Here is a 19,312-nt window from a genome sequence, read left to right as displayed (position 1 = left end):
TCCCCAGGCTGGAAATTTGGGTAAATATCAACCCACTGGACTGGATTTAATTTCTGAGTCTTTTCTGAGCCACTCCCTGTCCCCAGCCTCAGTCTCCCCATCTGTAAAGAGTGGGCTTGTTCAACACACTTTTAGACTCTCAAGAGAAATATGATCCCTCTACCTGGAAAATGCCCACTGGCATGAAACACCTGATTTTGTGCCCAATTTCAGGTGTCCACAGAACTTCTGAAATCCTCCCATCACCTGAAAAAAGTGATCCTGAGATTTTAGCTGACTTTTTCTGTTCTGTAATCAGAGGGGACTGTGATTTGGGCCAATTTCTTCCTCATGGGCTTCAGTGGAGTCAGCTGTGGAATGGAACATCAATTCCCACCCCATAGGCATGTTGTGAGGTTTCGCTGAGAAACAGCCATAAAAGGGCCTTAAGAGTTATGATGATTGTTTTAACCACTTAGTAGGGAGGGGGCATCCAGCGGTGTTGCTCCCACGTACCGATGTCACGTGGGGCGGGGAGGCGGGGCGGAGAACGGAGAGCGTCCTCTTATTCTCCACCCCCTTTCTCCAAGTCCAGCGTAGGGGGTGGCGGCTGCGACTGACCGAGGGGCTAGGGAAGGCTGGCCAGGGGCGTGGGCGTGGCTGGGGACGGCTTGGGGGTGGGGCTGCGCAGGAGGCTGGAGGAGCCCCGCGGGACCCAGAGGCGGGGCGTCGGCCCGGGGACCGCTGCTGCTCCGGGGCGTGGCTGCTGCCGAGCATCTCCCAGCTCAGCAGAGCCCGTGCCCAGGCCACGCTTTGTTCCAGCCGCCGCCTCCTCTACCCTCCGGCGTCCGGAGCCATCCCTCGCCTGCTCGCTCTCTCCTTTCGCCCACTCCCTGCATCTGGGCCTGCATCACCTTTGCCAACCGCTCCCCCGATCCTGCCGACACTCCTCCCCCAAACTTCTGACCGGCACCCTTGCCTGGTACCCTTCTCTCCATTCCTCCCCCTCCATCTTCTTTCCCCGACCCCTCTCGGGTCCCTCTTTTCCCAAAACCCGGGTCTCTCCGCGTGGCCCCGCCTCCAGGCCGGGGATGTCCCCCGCGGCCCCGCGCCCATGGTCCTGACGCTGCTCCTCTCCGCCTACAAGCTGTGTCGCTTCTTCGCCATGTCGGGCCCACGGCCGGGCGCCGAGCGGCTGGCGGTGCCTGGGCCAGATGGGGGCGGTGGCACGGGCCCATGGTGGGCTGCGGGTGGCCGCGGGCCCCGCGAAGTGTCGCCGGGGGCAGGCACCGAGGTGCAGGACGCCCTGGAGCGCGCGCTGCCGGAGCTGCAGCAGGCCTTGTCCGCGCTGAAGCAGGCGGGCGGCGCGCGGGCCGTGGGCGCCGGCCTGGCCGAGGTCTTCCAACTGGTGGAGGAGGCCTGGCTGCTGCCGGCCGTGGGCCGCGAGGTAGCCCAGGGTCTGTGCGACGCCATCCGCCTCGATGGCGGCCTCGACCTGCTGTTGCGGCTGCTGCAGGCGCCGGAGTTGGAGACGCGTGTGCAGGCCGCGCGCCTGCTGGAGCAGATCCTGGTGGCTGAGAACCGGTGAGCGCGCCAGGCCGGGGTTGGGAGAGCGCCGCGTGGTGTGGACAGTTAAGCGCCTGCGTTCCCGTGTGCCTTGCGCCGTGCCTTTGCCTCCCTCACCTCTCTGACTGCCTGCACTACATCTCTGTTAGGGGTCAGCCTGTCTGTTTCACAGATAAGGAAACTGAGGCTTGGGAAAGTTTAGTGACTTGCTCAGTGGGTCACAGTGAACTAAGATTTGCTCCCAGGGCTAGTGGGGTGAGGAATGGAGTTACAGGACAGGAGTCCGTCCCTGGGTCTATGGATGGAGATGGCATCCTATTGCCAATTCTCCCTCTCCCCCGCCCCCCAAGCCCACAGCTCTCCTTCCCACCGGCTTGGGTTCCCTTCTATGACACCTTCTCTCGCCATCATCCCATCCCCCTCCCAATGAGAGAAGAAGGGAAACACAACGCTCAGAAAAGAGGGAGGGAGACCTCTCCTTTCCCTCCTCCCCAGGCTGTAAGGCGTGCTGGCCTGAGGCTGCTTACTCCCTTCTTGCCGCCCCAATCCAACTTCTGCTCCATCCTTCATTCTGGTTCTTGCAACAGGCCAGACATGATCTCATTCTGCAGCTGCTGATGGGAAACAGTTTTCTGCTGGGAGGCATGGGTGGGGGAAGAGGACACCGGGGTGCAGAGCCCGGCAGGGACCAGGCAGAGTGTGTGTTCTCTCCCTTCACCCCACTTAGCACCAAGATGCCGCAAGAGGGTCAAACAGAGGCCTGGTTGCCACTCTTGCATGTCTCTTGGGATCTCTCCTGGAGTATGAAGACCTCCAAGGACTCACTTTCCCTCCCTTCTGATGCCAGAGCAGACCAAGCTGTCACACTCCAGTCTCATGCTGAAGTCTCCAGCTTCTCAAGCTTAGAAGAGTTTTTGGAAGAGTCACTTTCAGCTCATGCAGCTCTCACAAGTGTGAAGGGAGTGGGTTGGGGGTGTTTTCCTTGCCATTTTCGAAAAGAAAAAAATTACCTGGTGATTGGTGGAAAGATACAACTGTCAAAAATGCATGAATGAAGCAATTTAGGTTGGGAGACCAAGATAGGGTTCCGCTTATTTGGCAAGCCATTAACCTCCCATCTGACATCCGTTGCCATGATGGGGATAGGCCATGAATTTGGAGGGGGTAGCAAATAAAATATGTGCTCACTGTGTGTGGTGGGGTCAAGGCTGGTAGGTGTGCCCTGCAGGCTTGCTATGTGGAGTCAGGAGCTATAACTACAATCCCTGGAGAGTGAGTACAGCCAGCAGCCCAAGGAGAGGAGGGCTGCAAGATGCAAACAGTACTGCTATATCTCAGGGTTAAAAATGGCAATTCTCACCTGGTTCAGAGTTACCGAGAGAAGAGTCACTAACCAGTGTCCCTGGTCTCAAGAAACGCACGCTGGTCTCTTCAGGACCAAGGACAGAGCACAACGTGCGTGGTTGCTATCACAATACTTCCAAAGAAAGGCAGGATCCCCGCCAGGCGCCGTGGCTCACGCCTGTAATCCCAGCACTTTGGGAGGCCCAGGCGGGTGGATCACCTGAGGTCAGGGGTTCGAGACCAGCTTGACCAACATGGTGAACCCCTGTCTCTACTAAAATTAGCTGGGCATGGTGGCGGGCATCTGTAATCCCAGCTACTGGGGAGACTGAGGTGGAAGAATCGCACAGAACCCGGGAGGTGGAGGTTGCAGGGAGCCGAGATTGTGCCATTGCACTCCACCCCACGGCTGGGTGACAGAGCAAGACTCGTCTCAAAAAAAAAAAAAAGACACTGTCTATAATCCTAGCACTTTGGGAGGCCAAGGCAGGCGGATCACCTGAGGTCAAGTGAAACACAAAAATTAGCCAGGCATGGTGGTGGTGCGTGGTGTGTGCCTGTAACCCCAGCTACTCTGGAGGCTGAGGCAGGAGAATTGCTGGAACTCGGCAGGCAGAGGCTGCAGTGAGCTGAGAGCGCGCCACTGCACTCCAGCCTTGGCAACAGAGTGAGACTCCATCTCAAAAGAAAAAAGAAGGGGAGGGTCCCTGCACCCCTTGTAGGCTGCATGAGAATGGGGCTGGAAAGAAGAGAAGGGGAGTGACACACTGCGAATTTGTTTATGAAACGTTTTTCTCCTTCACCAACCAAGCCCCCACTGCCTCATCTCAAAGAAGGCTCTTCTGGGCAAGCATGGTGGCTCATGCCTGTAATTCCAGCACTTTGGGAAGCTGAGGTGGGTGGATCACTTGAGGCCAGGAGTTCAAGACCAGCCTGGGCAACATGGCAAAAATCCATCTCTACAAAAAATATACAGATTAGCCGGGCGTGATGGCATGCACAGTCCCAGCTACTCAGGAGGCTGAGGTGGGAGGATGGCTTGAGCCCAGGAGGCGGAGGTCACAATGAGCTGAGATCATGCCACTGCTTTCCAGCCTCAGTGACAGAGCCAGACCTTGTCAAAAAAAAAAAACAAACAAACCAATTCCATCAGTGTGCCTACCCCTTTTTGCCACTTCCCTCTTGCTTTCTTCTTCTCGGGATGCTATTGCACCCATTGTCAAGGAGCCTAGGTCACAGTTTTCCTGACTTCCAACTACCAGAAGTCCAACAGAATATGGCTCTTCAAATCTGGCCCCACAACACCCAGTGAGGTCCCCATATGACTGCTAGCCCTCTATATTCACAGTCCACCCCCTTCAGGGGATCTTAATGAACCTATCCTCAGAGTAGTTAAATGGCTTTCCCAGGAATATTCAATGAATAAATGGAGGAGACAGGTTTTTGAAATCACAGAAAGGCGGCCAGGAGCAGTGTCTCATGCCTGTAATCCCAGCACTTTGGGAGGCCCAGGCGGGCAGATTGTCTGAGGTCAGGAGTTCGAGACCACTCTGGCCAACATGGTGAAACCCCGTCTCTACTAAAAATACAAAAAAATTAGCCGGGCGTGATGACGTGCTCCTGTAATCCCAGCTACTCCGGAGGCTGAGGCAGGGGAATTGTTTGAACCAGGGAGGTGGAGGTTGCAGTGAGCCGAGATCGTGCCACTGCACTCCAGCCTGGGCAAGAGTGAGACTCCATCTAAAAAAAAAAAAAAAAAAAAAAAAAAAAATCACGAAAGCCATTGCACATAAATTCAAAAAAGTGGAAAAGCACACAAAAGGTATACAGTTAAAAGTTATTCTCAGCCAGGCATGGTGGCTCATGCCTGTAATCTCAGAACTTTAGGAGGCTGAGGCAGAAGGATTACTTGAGCCCAGGAGTTTGATTGAGACCAGCCTGGGCAGCATAGTGAGAGCCCTGTCTCAATTTTTTAAAATTAAATTAAACATTTTTTAAAAGTTCTTCTCAACCAGACCCCCTCTCTGGAGATAAACCACTATAACAAGTTTCTTGTATATCCTTCCAGAGAGAGTCTCTGCATATACAGGCATTTGCATGTATATTATATAGACATGTTTGCAATATATATACAATCTTCCCCTCCTTTGGAGCTGGGATTTGAATCCAGACCTGTGTAATTCTAAAATATGTGCCCATTTCACCAGACCCACAGCCTCTCAGACCACAGAAGAACTGGGAGCTGGGTGAGTAGTTATCACAAGAGTGCAGCACAGTTCCACTCTGTAAAGGTGCCAGGTGCATAGGGAAAAGTGAGGGCTGGGGCATCAGGAGACTCAAAATAAAGTCCTAGGTCTGAATTGATATGTTCCTGAGCAAGTCCTTCCCTTCGCTGGGCCTCAAGTAAGTCCTCTGAAAATGAGAGTGTTGGCTGGCCAGGGGCGGCGGCTCACGCCTGTAATCTCAGCACTGTGGGAGGCCAAGGCAGGCGAATCGTTTGAGGTCAGGAGTTCGAGACCGCCTGGCCAACATGGTAAAACTCTGTCTCTACTAAAAATACAAAACAAAAAAAAAAGAGCCAGGTGTGGTTGTACATGTCTGTAATCCCAGCTACTTGGGAGGCTGAGACATGAGAATCAGTTGAACCCAGGAGGTGGAGGTTGCAGCGAGCTGAGATTGCGCCACTGCACTCCAGCCTGGGTGACAGAGTGAGATCCTGTCAAGAAAAAAAAAGAAAAGAAAAAGAAAGTAAGGGTGTTGGATTAGATAATTTCCTTCTTATCTTTTGTTTTTGTTTTTGTTTTTTGTAGAGACAGGGTCTTTCTATGTTGCCCAGGCTGGTCTCAAACTCCTGGACTCAAGCAATCCTACTGCCTTGGCCTCCCAAAGTACTGGAATTACAGACATGAGCCACTGCATTCAGCCAGATTAAATAATTTTCTTATTTTATTTTTCATTTTTTGAGATGGAGTCTCCCTCTATCACCCAGGCTGGAGTGCAGTGGCACGATCTTGGCTCACTGCAACCCCTGCCTCCCAGGCTCAAGTGATTCTCATGCCTCAGCCTCCCGAGTAGCTGGGATTACAGGCACCTGCTACCACGCCCAGTTAGTTTTTGCATTTTTAATAGAGATGGAGTTTCACCATGTTGGCCAGGCTGGTCTCGAACTCCTGACCTCAAGTGATCTGCCCACCTCAGCCTCCCAAAGTGTTGGGATTACAGGCGTGAGCTACCACACCTAGCCACATTAGATATTTCTTAAGCATATCCTGGCTCTTATATTCTAGGCATTTATGCGTCAGATGTCTAGAAACGCAAAATGAAGGTGAAGGATCTTGAACTCTGGAGACAGGCAGATCTGGGTTCAAATCTCAGCTGTGCCTCTCAGAAACTGTGTGACTCTGGGCATGTCATGTAACCTCTCTGAGTTTTGGTTTTCTCATTGGAAAAAGGAATAACTGGGCCAGGTGAGGTGGTTCATGCCTGTATTCCCAGCGCTTTGGGAGGCCGAAGTGGGAGGATTGTTTGAGCCCAGGAGTTTGAGACCAGCCTGGGCAATATAATGGGATCCTGTCTCTACAAAGTAAAAGAAAACAAAACAAAAAAAATCAGCCAGACATGGTGGTACATGCCTGTAGTCCCAGCTACTCAGGTGGCTGAGTTGGGAGGATGAATTTAACCTAGGTGGCCAAGGCTGCAGTGAGCTGTGAGCTTATGGCATGTTCCGGACTCAGGTAGGTTCTGCAGTGGACACAAAATCACATGCACTGTGGTCACTGTGGTGCCCTTTGGGCAAGGACTCCATTGCTGGCTGGGCCTCTACCTCTTTGGCAGTAATGTCACCTGTGGAGGACATCACTTTTTTTTTTTTAGACGGAGTCTCACTGTGTCACCCAGGCTGGAGAGCAGTGGTATAACCTCGGCTCACTGCAACCTCTGCCTCCTGGGTTCAAGTGATTCTCCTGCCTCAGCCTCCTGAGTAGCTGGGATTACAAGCGCACACCACTACACCTGGCTAATTTTTGTAATTTTAGTAGAGATGGGGTTTCACCATGTTGGCCAGGCTGGTCTTGAACTCCTGACCTCAAGTGATCCTCCTGCCTCAGCCTCCCAAAGTGCTGGGATTACAGGCATGAGCCACTGCGCCCGGCCATCTGTGGAAGACGTCATTTGTGGAGGTCAATAAGGCAGGAAGCCTGAACCTCTACCAGGATGTGGCAACTCTCCCACCTGCTCAGCAGGCCTCCAAGTTCTCTCTGTTGGATCTGTCCTCTCCACCACAGCCAGAGTGAATTTTCTAAAACCCAAATATGGCCAGGCCACTCCCCTCCCTGAGAGTTTTCAATGGCTTCTCTTTGACATCAAGATAAAGTACAAATGCCTTGAGGTGCCTCAAAAGGTCCCCAGGTCCGATCTCTTTTCACACTCTCCCCTTGAATCTTCTGCCTCAGCCATGGAAGTGTGGGCAGCTCCCCAAGTGCACCAGCTCTCCAACACCTCCAACTCTTTGCATACACCTGTGCCTGAAATGCAACTGAAATGCAATCTCTCCTTCTCCTCCTGACTAGTGCCCACACTATTCTCTTGCCCTAACTCCATAAGGAACCATTCAGTATATCTAATGTGTATCTTTCTATCTGTGTTCTGCTAAAATCTTTAAATCTTTATTCTTGGTCTTGTGTGCATGTATTTTTAATGTATATAAATAGTGCTGTGTCATATAGCACATTCTATTTCTTACTTTTTCCCACCCAGTGTTGGGTTTTATTTTTGTTTTTGTTTTTGTTTTTTGTTTTTTGGGTTTTTTTGTTTGTTTGTTTGTTTTGAGACAGGGTCTTGCTCTGATGCCCAGGCTGGAGTGCAGTGGCCCAATCATGACTCGCTATAGCCTCAACCTACTGGGCTCAAACTATCATCCTGCCTCAGCCTCTCAGGTAGCTAGGACTACAGGCCTGTGCCACCATACATGGCTAATTTTTTTGATTTTGTAGAGACAGGGTTTTGCTATGTTGCCCAGGCTATGTTGTCCAGGTTCATGTTGCTGTGTTATCACCTGCTCAGTCACTTGGACCTCCTCGCAAATCCTACAGAGTAGGCACCTGCCCATGTTACCTGACTCTCCCCAAGCTTGATACTGATTGCCTCCAACTTCCTCACACTACAAATGACACTGCAGTGAACATCCTTGTCTAAGTGCTTTTCTCTATCTATATGACAATCTCTTTGGGAGAGGTTGCCTGTATTGTTCAGCTTCTGATTTTGCCCATCTAACAGGTGTAAAGTGGTAGCTGGTTTTCTGTTTGCTTGTTTTCTGCCAGTGAACATTTTATTCAAGGTATGTGTGTGGAGAGTGGTCAGGGACAAAGGAGAGTGGGAATGGCCTTTGAAATAAAATAAAATGATTTAGGTGAAGAAACTCTAGGAAAGGGTAATTTTCTCCATTTAGATCTTTTTTTTTTTTTTTTTTTTGAGACGGAGTCTCGCTCTGTTGCCCAGGCTGGAGTGCAGTGGTGCCATCTCGGCTCACTGCAAGCTCCGCCTCCTGGGTTCACACCATTCTCCTGCCTCAGCCTCCTTAGCAGCTAGGACTGCAGGCACCCGCCACCACGCCCGGCTAATTTTTTGTATTTTTAGTAGGGACAGGGTTTCACCATGTTAGCCAGGATGGTCTCGAGCTCCTGGCCTTGTCATCCACCCGCCTCGGCCTCCCAAAGTGCTGGGATTACAGGCGTGAGCCACCGCACCCGGCCTAGATCATTTTAAGAAAGAAAATGACAGATAAGGTTTCTGGTCTATGGAACTAACAAACAAGTAGACTATTAATATAATATCAGATATTAAATGCCCTGAAGACAATAAAATAAGGTAATGAGTTAGAAAGTGATGGGGGAAAGCCTTTAGATTGGATGATTGGAAGGAAGTAACATTTGAGCAGACATTGGAATGACGAACCATGAAGCGGATTTTGTTGAAGAACATTTCAGGTAGCGATAGCTATTGGTTTTTTTTTTTGTTTTTTTTTTTTGTTTTTTTTCTTTTTGTTTTTTTGAGACGGAGTCTCACTCTGTCGCCCAGGCTGGAGTGCAGTGGCGTGATCTCGGCTCACTGCAAGCTCCGCCTCCTGGGTTCACGCCATTCTCCTGCCTCAGCCTCCCGAGTAGCTGGGACTACAGGCGCCCGCTACCACGCCCGGCTAATTTTTTGTATTTTTAGTAGAGACGGGGTTTCACCGTGTTAGCCAGGATGGTCTCGATCTCCTGACCTCGTGATCCGCCCGCCTCGGCCTCCCAAAGTGCTGGGATTACAGGCGTGAGCCACCGCGCCCGGCCTATTGTTTTAATTTTCATTTCTCTGATTACTAATGAGTTAGAGCATCTCTTTATCTGGTTTTTCAAATTTTGGATTTCCTCTTGTCAATTGCCTGTTTATGTCCTTTGCCCATTTTCTTTTGAATTTGTTGCCTTTTTCTTCTTGATTTGAATATTTGCTGATATATTCTACATATAAACCCCTCATTGATTTTTTTCTTTTCTTTTTTTTTTTTTTTCTGTCTCTCTCTTTTTTTTTTTTTTCTTTTGACACAGGGTCTCACTTTGTTGTCCAGGATGGTCTCAAGTGAGCCTCCCACCTTGGCCTCCATGTGCCAGGCATTGTGCCAAGCATTCTACAGGCATGAGCCACCTTGCCCAGCCTGGTTTTATATTTTCCCTTTTTGGTTTTAGACATTGCAATACCTCTGGCATTCTTTCTATTCCTCAAACACGTCAGCTCCTCTGCCCTCAGGCCTTCATCCTTGCTCCTCTCTCTGCCTGTTATGCTCCTCCCAGATATTTGCACACAGGGATTTCTTCACATTAAGCTTAGAAGTCACCTCTTCCCACATACCCCTCCTCCAGGCACACGCCATTACATCATCCTGTTTTGCTAGCGCCAAGGCCCTATCACTACGATCTGGTTCACTCATTGTTTTCTTGTCTATGTCTTCCTCTATCGCCCTGAGGATAAGCTCTGGCCAGTCTCTGTTAAACCTCAGCCCCTAGTGCAGTGCCTGGCACAGGGGACGTCCTCAGGAAGCATCTGTTGAATGAATGAATAGATATGCCCCGGTCATGGGCCATGGAGTGAGGAAAAGGCAAGGCTAAGAGTGGTGTGCTTCAAGTGACACTTCAAATTAGGACAAGTTAATATTTGTTGAGTTTTTACCATGTGCCAGGCATTGTGCCAAGCACTCTTATAAGGCTTATCTCATTAGTCCTGATAATAATCCTATGAGGCAGGTATTTCTATTTTCTATTTAGGAGATAAGGAAAGCAAGGTAGAGAGATAAAGGAAGCTGCCCAAAGGTCTCCTTTATCCCAGTTAGAAAACGGGCTGAGAAGAAACCAGGACCCAAGGGATCTGCTCCTGAGCTGAGGCTCTTAGCCACCACACATACTGCCTCTCAAGGGGAGGAGGGAGGGGGAGAACGGCTATGGCCAGAATAGAGCGCCCTTAGAATCCGAGAAGTGGGGTCCTCCCAGGGGAGGAGGTGAGGGTGGGGAGCAGGGAGGGGAATGCTCTCCCCTATATGAGGCCGGTGAAGCCCAGAGAGGGTTAGTGACCAGGCCCCAAACGGGCAAGCCAAGCTCCCCAAGCTGCGGCAATTCCACTGTCCCCTTCCACTTTCACTGGGCAGAGACCGCGTGGCGCGCATTGGGCTGGGCGTGATCCTGAACCTGGCGAAGGAACGCGAACCCGTAGAGCTGGCGCGGAGCGTGGCAGGCATCTTGGAGCACATGTTCAAGCATTCGGAGGAGACATGCCAGAGGCTGGTGGCGGCCGGCGGCCTGGACGCGGTGCTGTATTGGTGCCGCCGCACGGACCCCGCGCTGCTGCGCCACTGCGCGCTGGCGCTGGGCAACTGCGCGCTGCACGGGGGCCAGGCGGTGCAGCGACGCATGGTAGAGAAGCGCGCAGCCGAGTGGCTCTTCCCGCTCGCCTTCTCCAAGGAGGACGAGCTGCTTCGGCTGCACGCCTGCCTCGCAGTAGCGGTGTTGGCGACTAACAAGGAGGTGGAGCGCGAGGTGGAGCGCTCGGGCACGCTGGCGCTCGTGGAGCCGCTTGTGGCCTCGCTGGACCCTGGCCGCTTCGCCCGCTGTCTGGTGGACGCCAGCGACACAAGCCAGGGCCGCGGGCCCGACGACCTGCAGCGCCTCGTGCCGTTGCTCGACTCTAACCGCTTGGAGGCGCAGTGCATCGGGGCTTTCTACCTCTGCGCCGAGGCTGCCATCAAGAGCCTGCAAGGCAAGACCAAGGTGGGTGCAGATGTGGGGTTGGGTGGATCAGGGGTTAGAGAGCCTTTGGGAAGGTTTCCCAGAGGAAGTCACATTCAACCGGGTCTTGAAATACACATCAGAATTAGATGAAGCAAGACAAAGGAGGAGCGGGCCAGTCATTTTGGCGTTGAAGGCAAAACCCGAAGTTTGGACTTGGTTTTGGGGGCAAGAGGAAGACACTAAGAAGCTTTTAAGCAAGGGGACACCTGTGTTTTACAAAGATCATCCTAGCTGCTGTGTGGAAAGGGGCTTGGCAAGGGTGAGGACGGAGGCAAGGCAACCCAATAAAAAACTATGACTTGCAGGGGTGGGCGTTGGGGGAAGGGGGAGACCGCGATGCCAGTGGCAGAGAGCAGATTCAAGAGATGTTTAAGAGATGGAGTTAGCACTTGGTGGCTGGGAGAAGGAGAAAGAGGAGCTGAGGATGACTCCTGGCCCTGAACATAGGCAATGAATAAAGTGAACTGGGTGAGAGACAAGTGGAAGTGGGGAAGGGGAAGAAAGTGACTTCTGCAGGACATATGGAGTTTGAGATGCCTGAGAGATGCCCGGCTGGGGAGCTTCAGTGGGTAGTGTAGCCTTTTGAGTCTGGAGTCAAGATGGCTGTTAGAGACAGAGGCTTGGGGCTTGGGACAGGACATCAGTGTGTCAGCCAGATAACCCCCATCGGAGTCCCAAGGGGTCCTCATGTCCAGGGTCTAATCCACCAGTGACCTTTGCCCAGTGCTTTAACTTGCTGTGTGACCTTGAGCACCTGGCTTCCCCTCTCTAGGCCTCTATCTGGGCCTCATTTTTATCTTCTGGAAAATTCAGTAAATTGGACCACAGCAGCAGGTCTTACCCTAGATGTGGGATAGTTTTAGCACCACAAGTTTGTGGACTGTACTTTTTGGAAACAGAGTTCTACTATATTGCCTAGGCTGGCATCAAACTCTCAGGCTCCAAGCGATCCTCTCTGCCTCAGCCTCCCAAGTAGCTGGGACTACAAGCATGCACCACATCGCCCAGCTGGGCTTTGTTTTTAAAATGTTACAGGTTGAAGATTCTCCCTACAATGTCACTCTCTCTTCTTTGCATTTTTTTGTGGAAGCTTGGAGGTTGGTGATAGCTGGTGCACAGAGACGTGGTACATACCCCATGACCCACCTTGTCTGTACCCCAGCTGTCATCTGGGGGTGCTCAAAGGAGTGTGTCTTACAGATGATTGTCACCCATCATGTATGTCCCTGCAGATCAAAAAGAGACTGCTGGCTGGGTGAGGTGGTTCATGCCTGTAATCCCAGCACTTTGGGAGGCCGAGGCAGGCGGATCACTTGAGGTCAGGAGTTCAAAACCAGCCTGGACAACATGGTGAAACTCTGTCCCTACTAAAAATACAAAAATTAGCTGGGCATGGTGGCAGGTGCCTGTAATCCCAGCTACTCGGGAGGCTGAGGCAGAAGAATCACATGAACCTGGGAGGCAGAGGTTACAGTGAGCTGGAATCGCACCACTGCACTCCAGCCTGGGCTACAAAGTGAGGCTCCATCTCAAAAAAGAAAAAGAAAAAGGAGACTGCTATGTTAGGGGGGTCTCTGGGGCCTCTTTCAACATCCAGTGTTCTAGGAACTTCTGATTCTTCCCTCTGCACTCCAGAGCTGGGTCAGGGAGGACCTGCTGTACAAGGCAGGTCATTTTGCTTAGGGAGAAGGGTCTTAAAGGAAGTAGGGAGTGAGGACCCCAAGGATTGGATCTGGGCCGCAACCATGATCACCAGCCTGTCACCCCTTTCCCATCGAGGCCAAGTGAGTGTAGTTCAACAAAGACATCTCGAGTCCCACTCTGTGTCCTTCATCGTGCCAGATGCAGGTTTCCAGTAGTGACTAAGACATGTCCTCAGCTTATACTCCAGTGGAAGTTGCATCGTCAACCAGTGACAGTGGCATTCAGAGTGTGGTATAAGACCTCATTGGAGGTGTGGGCCAGGATGTGGGGGAATCAAAGCAGGCTGCATGAAGGAGGTGCTAATCAATTTGGATTCTGGTGGATGAGTAGGATTTCCGTGGAGTGGGAGGATTCCCATGAGCAGACTGGAAGAACTAAGGGTTTGGAAACATAGTGGGCCAAGACCCAGAGGTGTGAAAGCCTTGGAATGTGTGCATGTGCGTGTGTGTGTGAAGTGTAAGTTAGTGGAAGGTGAGGTGAACTGGGAGTGATGGGCAGCTGCACTGTGCCCTGCCTGGCGCTATGCTGAGAGCTCAACTTTATTCCAGGGCCGGTGGATGCTGTAGAAGGGATATAAAGGAGGGATAGGCCCCTCCGCCCCCAACCCATCCGAGTCAGGACCTGGTCAAGAATTGAGAGAACTTCAGGAGGGGGAATCCGCAGGACCCCATGACTTAGTGGCTGAAGGTGGGGCCAGGGCAGATGGAGGGACTTTGGGTTGTGAGAAGAGACAAGGAGAGGGACTGGGCACGTGTGGGAGCACCTGGAGAGCTGGTGGGACCTACAGCCCTCTCCCCACTCCCTCCCTAGGTGTTCAGCGACATCGGCGCCATCCAGAGCCTGAAACGCCTGGTTTCCTACTCTACCAATGGCACTAAGTCGGCGCTGGCCAAGCGCGCGCTGCGCCTGCTGGGCGAGGAGGTGCCACGGCCCATCCTGCCCTCCGTGCCCAGCTGGAAGGAGGCCGAGGTTCAGACGTGGCTGCAGCAGATCGGTTTCTCCAAGTACTGCGAGAGCTTCCGGGTAGAGTCGCGTGGGATACGCCTCCCCCGAGTCAGAGCGGGCGCCCTGTGCACAGGGACTGCGTTCCCTCCCCGCCTCGGACTCCCGCGGCGCCAGGGTGGCTTTTGGGGGCGGGGAGCCTGTACGCAGCCACCCTTGGGGTCACTCGGCTCTGATCTAGGTCCCATCCGCCTCCTCCACGCCATCTCCAGTTCCTTCCCTTGCATCTTGTGCTCGAGGTCCAAGGGCGGAGTAGCGAAGCCCTTCCTGACACCCGACTCCTTCCCCAGGAGCAGCAGGTGGATGGCGACCTGCTTCTGCGGCTCACGGAGGAGGAACTCCAGACCGACCTGGGCATGAAATCGGGCATCACCCGCAAGAGGTACGGAGCCTCCTGCCCGCCGGACCCCAGCTAGGTCTAAATAAGCCCCCCCTCCGCCCACAGCCCGTCCGAGTCTGGACCTCAGCGTCTTCTCCTCCGTGGGGTGCAGGTTCTTTAGGGAGCTCACGGAGCTCAAGACCTTCGCCAACTATTCTACGTGCGACCGCAGCAACCTGGCGGACTGGCTGGGCAGCCTGGACCCGCGCTTCCGCCAGTACACCTACGGCCTGGTCAGCTGCGGCCTGGACCGCTCCCTGCTGCACCGCGTGTCTGAGCAGCAGCTGCTGGAAGACTGCGGCATCCACCTGGGCGTGCACCGCGCCCGCATCCTCACGGCGGCCAGAGGTCAGCCCGCTCACCCGGGACCCCGCCCCAGCCCCAGCCCCAGCCACGGCCCTGGAAGGGTGAGGGGAGACACGGGGTGGAGCCTTCCAGCCTCACCGTGGATTGATTGAGCACAAACGTGGGTCACACTGGGCTCTGAGGATGTAAAGATGAATACGTTGCACTTTACCTCAAGAAGTTCCCAGTCTGAGGTGGGTAGGCGGTGGGAGGAAGGAGGGTATTAAACAGGCAAGCGGCCCCGGCAGGAAGCTACCCAGGTCTCCAGTGGGAGCACAGAGGAAGCCCAGCCCACCCCATCCACCCAGGTCTAGATTTCAGAGAGGACAGGATGCCTGACCATGTCTTGAGAGGTGCACTGGCGGGGAGGGGTGGCAACAGGAAGGGCAGCCCAGGCAGAGGCAGTGGCCTATGGAGAGTCCATGCAGTGGGGTGTAGGCGGGAAGGGTGTGCGTATGTGTGTTATCCTATTGGCCAACAGCTTACAAAATTTGGGTCTAGAGGTGGTTTAGAGTGAATTCTAGGCCTCTAGCCACCCTCCTTATTTACTAATTTATTTTTACTTACTAATTTACTACTTAGCTAATCTTTATTGTCAATTACAAGGTACTCTGTTTGGTTTTTAAGATATTATCCCATCAGTCTTTATATTGATTCTATGCAATGAGTGTTCAGTTTTTAAAATCAACCTTAAAGAAGTCTTGAAAGAATAAAAAGAGGAGTAAGTGTCCAGTTTGAGGGCCGGGCACCGTGGCTCATGCTTGTAATTCTAGGACTTTGGGAAGCCAAGGCAGGCGGATCGCTCAAGTCCAGGAGTTTGAGACCAACCTGGGCAACATGGTGAAAGCCCATCTCCACTAAAAGCACAAAAAAATACAAAAAATTAGCTAGGTGTGGTGGCGCATACCTGTAGTCCCAGCTACTTGGGAGGCTGAGGTGGGAGGATCACCTGAGCCCAGGAAGTTAAGGCCGCAGTGAACTGTGATCAGGTCACTACACTCCATCCAGCCTAGGCAGCAGGAGTGAGACCCTATCTCAAAAAAGAAAAAAAGTATCAGTTTGAGGAGTTTTGAAAGACATCTGTGTGACCCCCCACCCCCACCCCCACCATCATCATTAAAGATATAGAATATTTCCATCATGGGTGTTCCTTTTAAAGATAATGAAACTAACATTTAAAGAATTCAAATACATTTCCCACAGTCATAAAAGTCATTAGATGGCAAAACTGGGACTTGAGCCCTTGTCTTTCTGCTTCATAAACAAACAAATGTTGTCTATGAGGGTTATGTCTAAATATTATAAGAAGATGAATTCTTTTCATTTTATCCTTTCATTCAGCAATTACAGACTAAGCACCCACAAGACACAAGGGACTGAGCTTTGGCTGCATTCTTATGCTTCAACCAAAGCAGGTTGGCTTTTATTATTTTTACATTGCAGCTCCCATTAAAACTTCAAGATTTCATTTTTATTTTAATTAATTAATTTGAGACAAGGTCTCATTCTGTCACCTAGGCTGGAGTGCAGTGGCGCAATCACAACCCACTGAAGCCTCAACCTCCTGGGCTCAAGTGATTCTCCCACCTCACCTCCCAAGTAGCTGGGACCACAGGTGCGCAACACCACGCCCAGCTAATTTTTGTATTTTTTGTAGAGACAGGGTTTCACTATGTTGCCCAGGCTGTTCTCAAACTCCTGGCCTCAAGCAATCTTCCCAACTTAGCCTCCCAAAGTGTTGAGATTGCGGGCGTGGGCCACCGCACCCAGCGCAAGATTTCATTTTTAAACAACAGGAAAATCCTAGGGCAAAAATAGCTTACAAAAAATAGTTTGTATAGTGAGTAGGGAGCCATGCATAGTTTTTATGTGGGAGGAATGACATGCTCAGATTTGCATTTTAGAAAGATGTTCTGGTAGCTGTGGCAAATGGACTACACTGGGCAATTCTTTTCTTTTCTTTTCTTTTCTTTTCTTTTTTTTTTTTTTAGTCAGAGTCTCACTCTGTCGCCCAGGCTAGAATGTGGTGGTGCATTCTTGGCTCACTGCAACCTCTGCCTCCTGGGTTCAAGTGATTCTCGTGCCTCAGCCTCCCAAGTAGCTAGATTACAGACATGTGCCACCATGCCTGGATAATTTTTTGTAAAGACAGGGTTTCACCATATTGGCCAGGCTGGTCTCGAACTCCTGGCCTCCAGTGATCCACCCACCTTGGCCCCCAACAGTGCTGGGATTACAGGTGTAGGTCACTGCCCCTGGCCTAGACTGGGCAATTCTAGCTGGGTTTGGGGAGGCCATTGAGGAGGCTGGCATTGGAAACCTGAGCCAGGGAAGGGCCCGGAGGCTGGAGTCCAGTATGTTTAGTAGGTAGAATCCTCAGAATGTGGTGCCTGGCGCTTAGCACTGAGCGTGGCTCCAGAGGAGCAGAGTGCTGTCTGTTTTACTCACTGCTGAATCTCAAGCACTGAAGACAGTCCTGGCACACAGCAAGCGCTTAGGAAGTATTTGCTGAATAAATTAAATGGGAGGCAGGAGTTGAGGCTGATACCCAGGTGTCTGGCTTTGGTAGGAAATAGGGAAGAAGGAATGAGGGGGAGATTTAGGGTGTGTTGAATTTGGAGTGATTTTGGGCAGCTGGCTGTTCAGGTCTGGAGTTCCAGAGAGAGGTCAGGGCTGGAAGTGCATGCATATCAATGTCCCTAGAACACAGTGCCTGCCTCCTAAGAGGAACCCAACAATAACATGACCTTCCTCCTGTAGGCCCCATTTCTCCTTTTTGGGGCAGGCCACCCTTCCCAGGCTGGGCTGAGAGGGCTTGGTGGACTGGGGACTAAGTCCACAAGGGATGATATACCTGACAGTGAGTGATGCGGAGGGGCCACCCTCACCATGCTGCCTATTGCCCACTTCAGAAATGCTACACTCCCCGCTGCCCTGTACTGGTGGCAAACCCAGTGGGGACACTCCAGATGTCTTCATCAGCTACCGCCGGAACTCAGGTTCCCAGCTGGCCAGGTGAGGAGGGGCGGGCGGGCAGCGATGGGGCGTGGGGACAAGGCTGTGGCACTGACACAGGACTTACTTGCAGTCTCCTGAAGGTGCACCTGCAGCTGCATGGCTTCAGTGTCTTCATTGATGTGGAGAAGCTGGAAGCAGGCAAGTTCGAGGACAAACTCATCCAGAGTGTCATGGGTGCCCGCAACTTTGTGTTGGTGCTATCACCTGGAGCACTGGACAAGTGCATGCAAGACCATGACTGCAAGGATTGGGTGCATAAGGTAGGTGCCCGCCTATGCTTCTGCGGTCCCAGCATTGGCCTGTGGTCCAGAAGATAGGGTCGTCTTCTATTCCTTCCTGTCTGCACATCCCAGCACACTTAGCCCTGAAGCACCTCCTTGGCCCAGCTGGAAGTCAGGAACCACAGCTCTGACTGTAATAGGACTTTAGCAAACCACAAGGGACAAGAGACTAGGCTTTGGCTCTCTGAGCCTCAGTTTTCTTTTTCTTTTTCTTTTTTTTTTTTTTTTTGTTTTTTGTTTTTGAAGTAGAGTCTCGCTCTGTCACTCAGGCTGGAGTGCAGTGGCGTGATCTTGGCTCACTGCAAGCTCCGCCTCCCGGGTTCACACCATTCTCCTCCCTCAGCCTCCCGAGTAGCTGGGACTACAGGTGCCCGCCACCACGCCTGGCTAATTTTTTTGTATTTTTAGTAGAGACAGGGTTTCACCGTGTTAGCCAGGATGTGAGCCTCAGTTTTCTTATCTGCAAAATGGGGTAACTTACCTGTTCTACTCACCTTGTAGAACTGTTGTGAGGATCAGAGAGACATAAAAATGCTTTGAAAAATAAATTCCATGAGAGATAGGAGAGCATAGCGACAGGCAGAATGGAATAGCTGTTGAGAGCTCAAAACTGAGAGTTTGAATCCTGGCTCTGGCCTTGGGCAAGTTACTTAACCCCGATAAGCTTCATATTTATTTCTGGAAAGAGGGTATAATAATAGTATCTAACTCCCTAGAACATTGTTATAAGGATTAAAAAAGCCAAAATTTGTGAAGTGCTTAGCAGAATGGCTGGCACATAGTAACTGCTCAATAATGGTAGCAATTATTATTATTAATATAATTATTATAACTACTATATCTGTTTAATTCATCATTGTATTTTCAGTGCCTGACGCATTGTAGGAACTTATCGAATACTAACAGAATGCATTGATGGATAGCTCCATATTGCATCTTCAGGTTATTAATCATTAATCGGTCAGTAGGAATTGGAGTTGGGGCTGAGGGATGCAGTAGTCATCTAAGAGACAGGATGAGACAAGCAGTCAGCTCAGAGACAAGAATATGCCCACGGGGCTGGGCACAGTGGTTCACACCTGTAATCCCAGCACTTTGGGAGGCTGAGGCAGGAGGATCACTTGAGGTCAGGAGTTCGAGACCAGCCTGGGCAACATGGTGAAACCTTGTCTCTACTAAAAAAATACAAAAATTAGCCAGGCATGGTGGCGCACACCTGTAATCCCAGCTACTCAGGAGACTGAGGCAGGGGAATCGCTTGGGCCCAGAAGGCGGAGATCACACCACTGCACTCCAGCTTGGGCAACAGAGTGGGACCCTGTCTCAAAATGACTAGATCGCATACAAGTTGGTGTAAATGCTGAGCCAGGTAAGCAAAC

At 51.7% G+C, this 19,312-nt stretch overlaps 1 protein-coding gene across 1 annotated transcript in view; it reads left to right on the top strand.

The window, feature by feature from the left end:
• Positions 1 to 432: 432 nt before the first annotated feature.
• Positions 433 to 19,312, top strand: part of SARM1 (sterile alpha and TIR motif containing 1) — a 27,130-nt gene continuing 8,250 nt past the window's right edge. Inside the window, exons 1-7 of the mRNA XM_003315537.7 lie at positions 433 to 1,563; positions 10,565 to 11,183; positions 13,719 to 13,931; positions 14,201 to 14,292; positions 14,402 to 14,637; positions 17,547 to 17,649; positions 17,723 to 17,912. Of these exons, the coding sequence (XP_003315585.1) occupies positions 1,094 to 1,563; positions 10,565 to 11,183; positions 13,719 to 13,931; positions 14,201 to 14,292; positions 14,402 to 14,637; positions 17,547 to 17,649; positions 17,723 to 17,912 (1,923 nt within the window). The 5' untranslated portion in view covers positions 433 to 1,093. The remainder of the gene's footprint in view (positions 1,564 to 10,564; positions 11,184 to 13,718; positions 13,932 to 14,200; positions 14,293 to 14,401; positions 14,638 to 17,546; positions 17,650 to 17,722; positions 17,913 to 19,312) is intronic.

Source organism: Pan troglodytes, chromosome 19 (assembly GCF_028858775.2).
Source record: "Pan troglodytes isolate AG18354 chromosome 19, NHGRI_mPanTro3-v2.0_pri, whole genome shotgun sequence".
Lineage (NCBI taxonomy): Eukaryota > Metazoa > Chordata > Mammalia > Primates > Hominidae > Pan > Pan troglodytes.
This window is presented reverse-complemented; position numbering and strand designations above follow the sequence as displayed.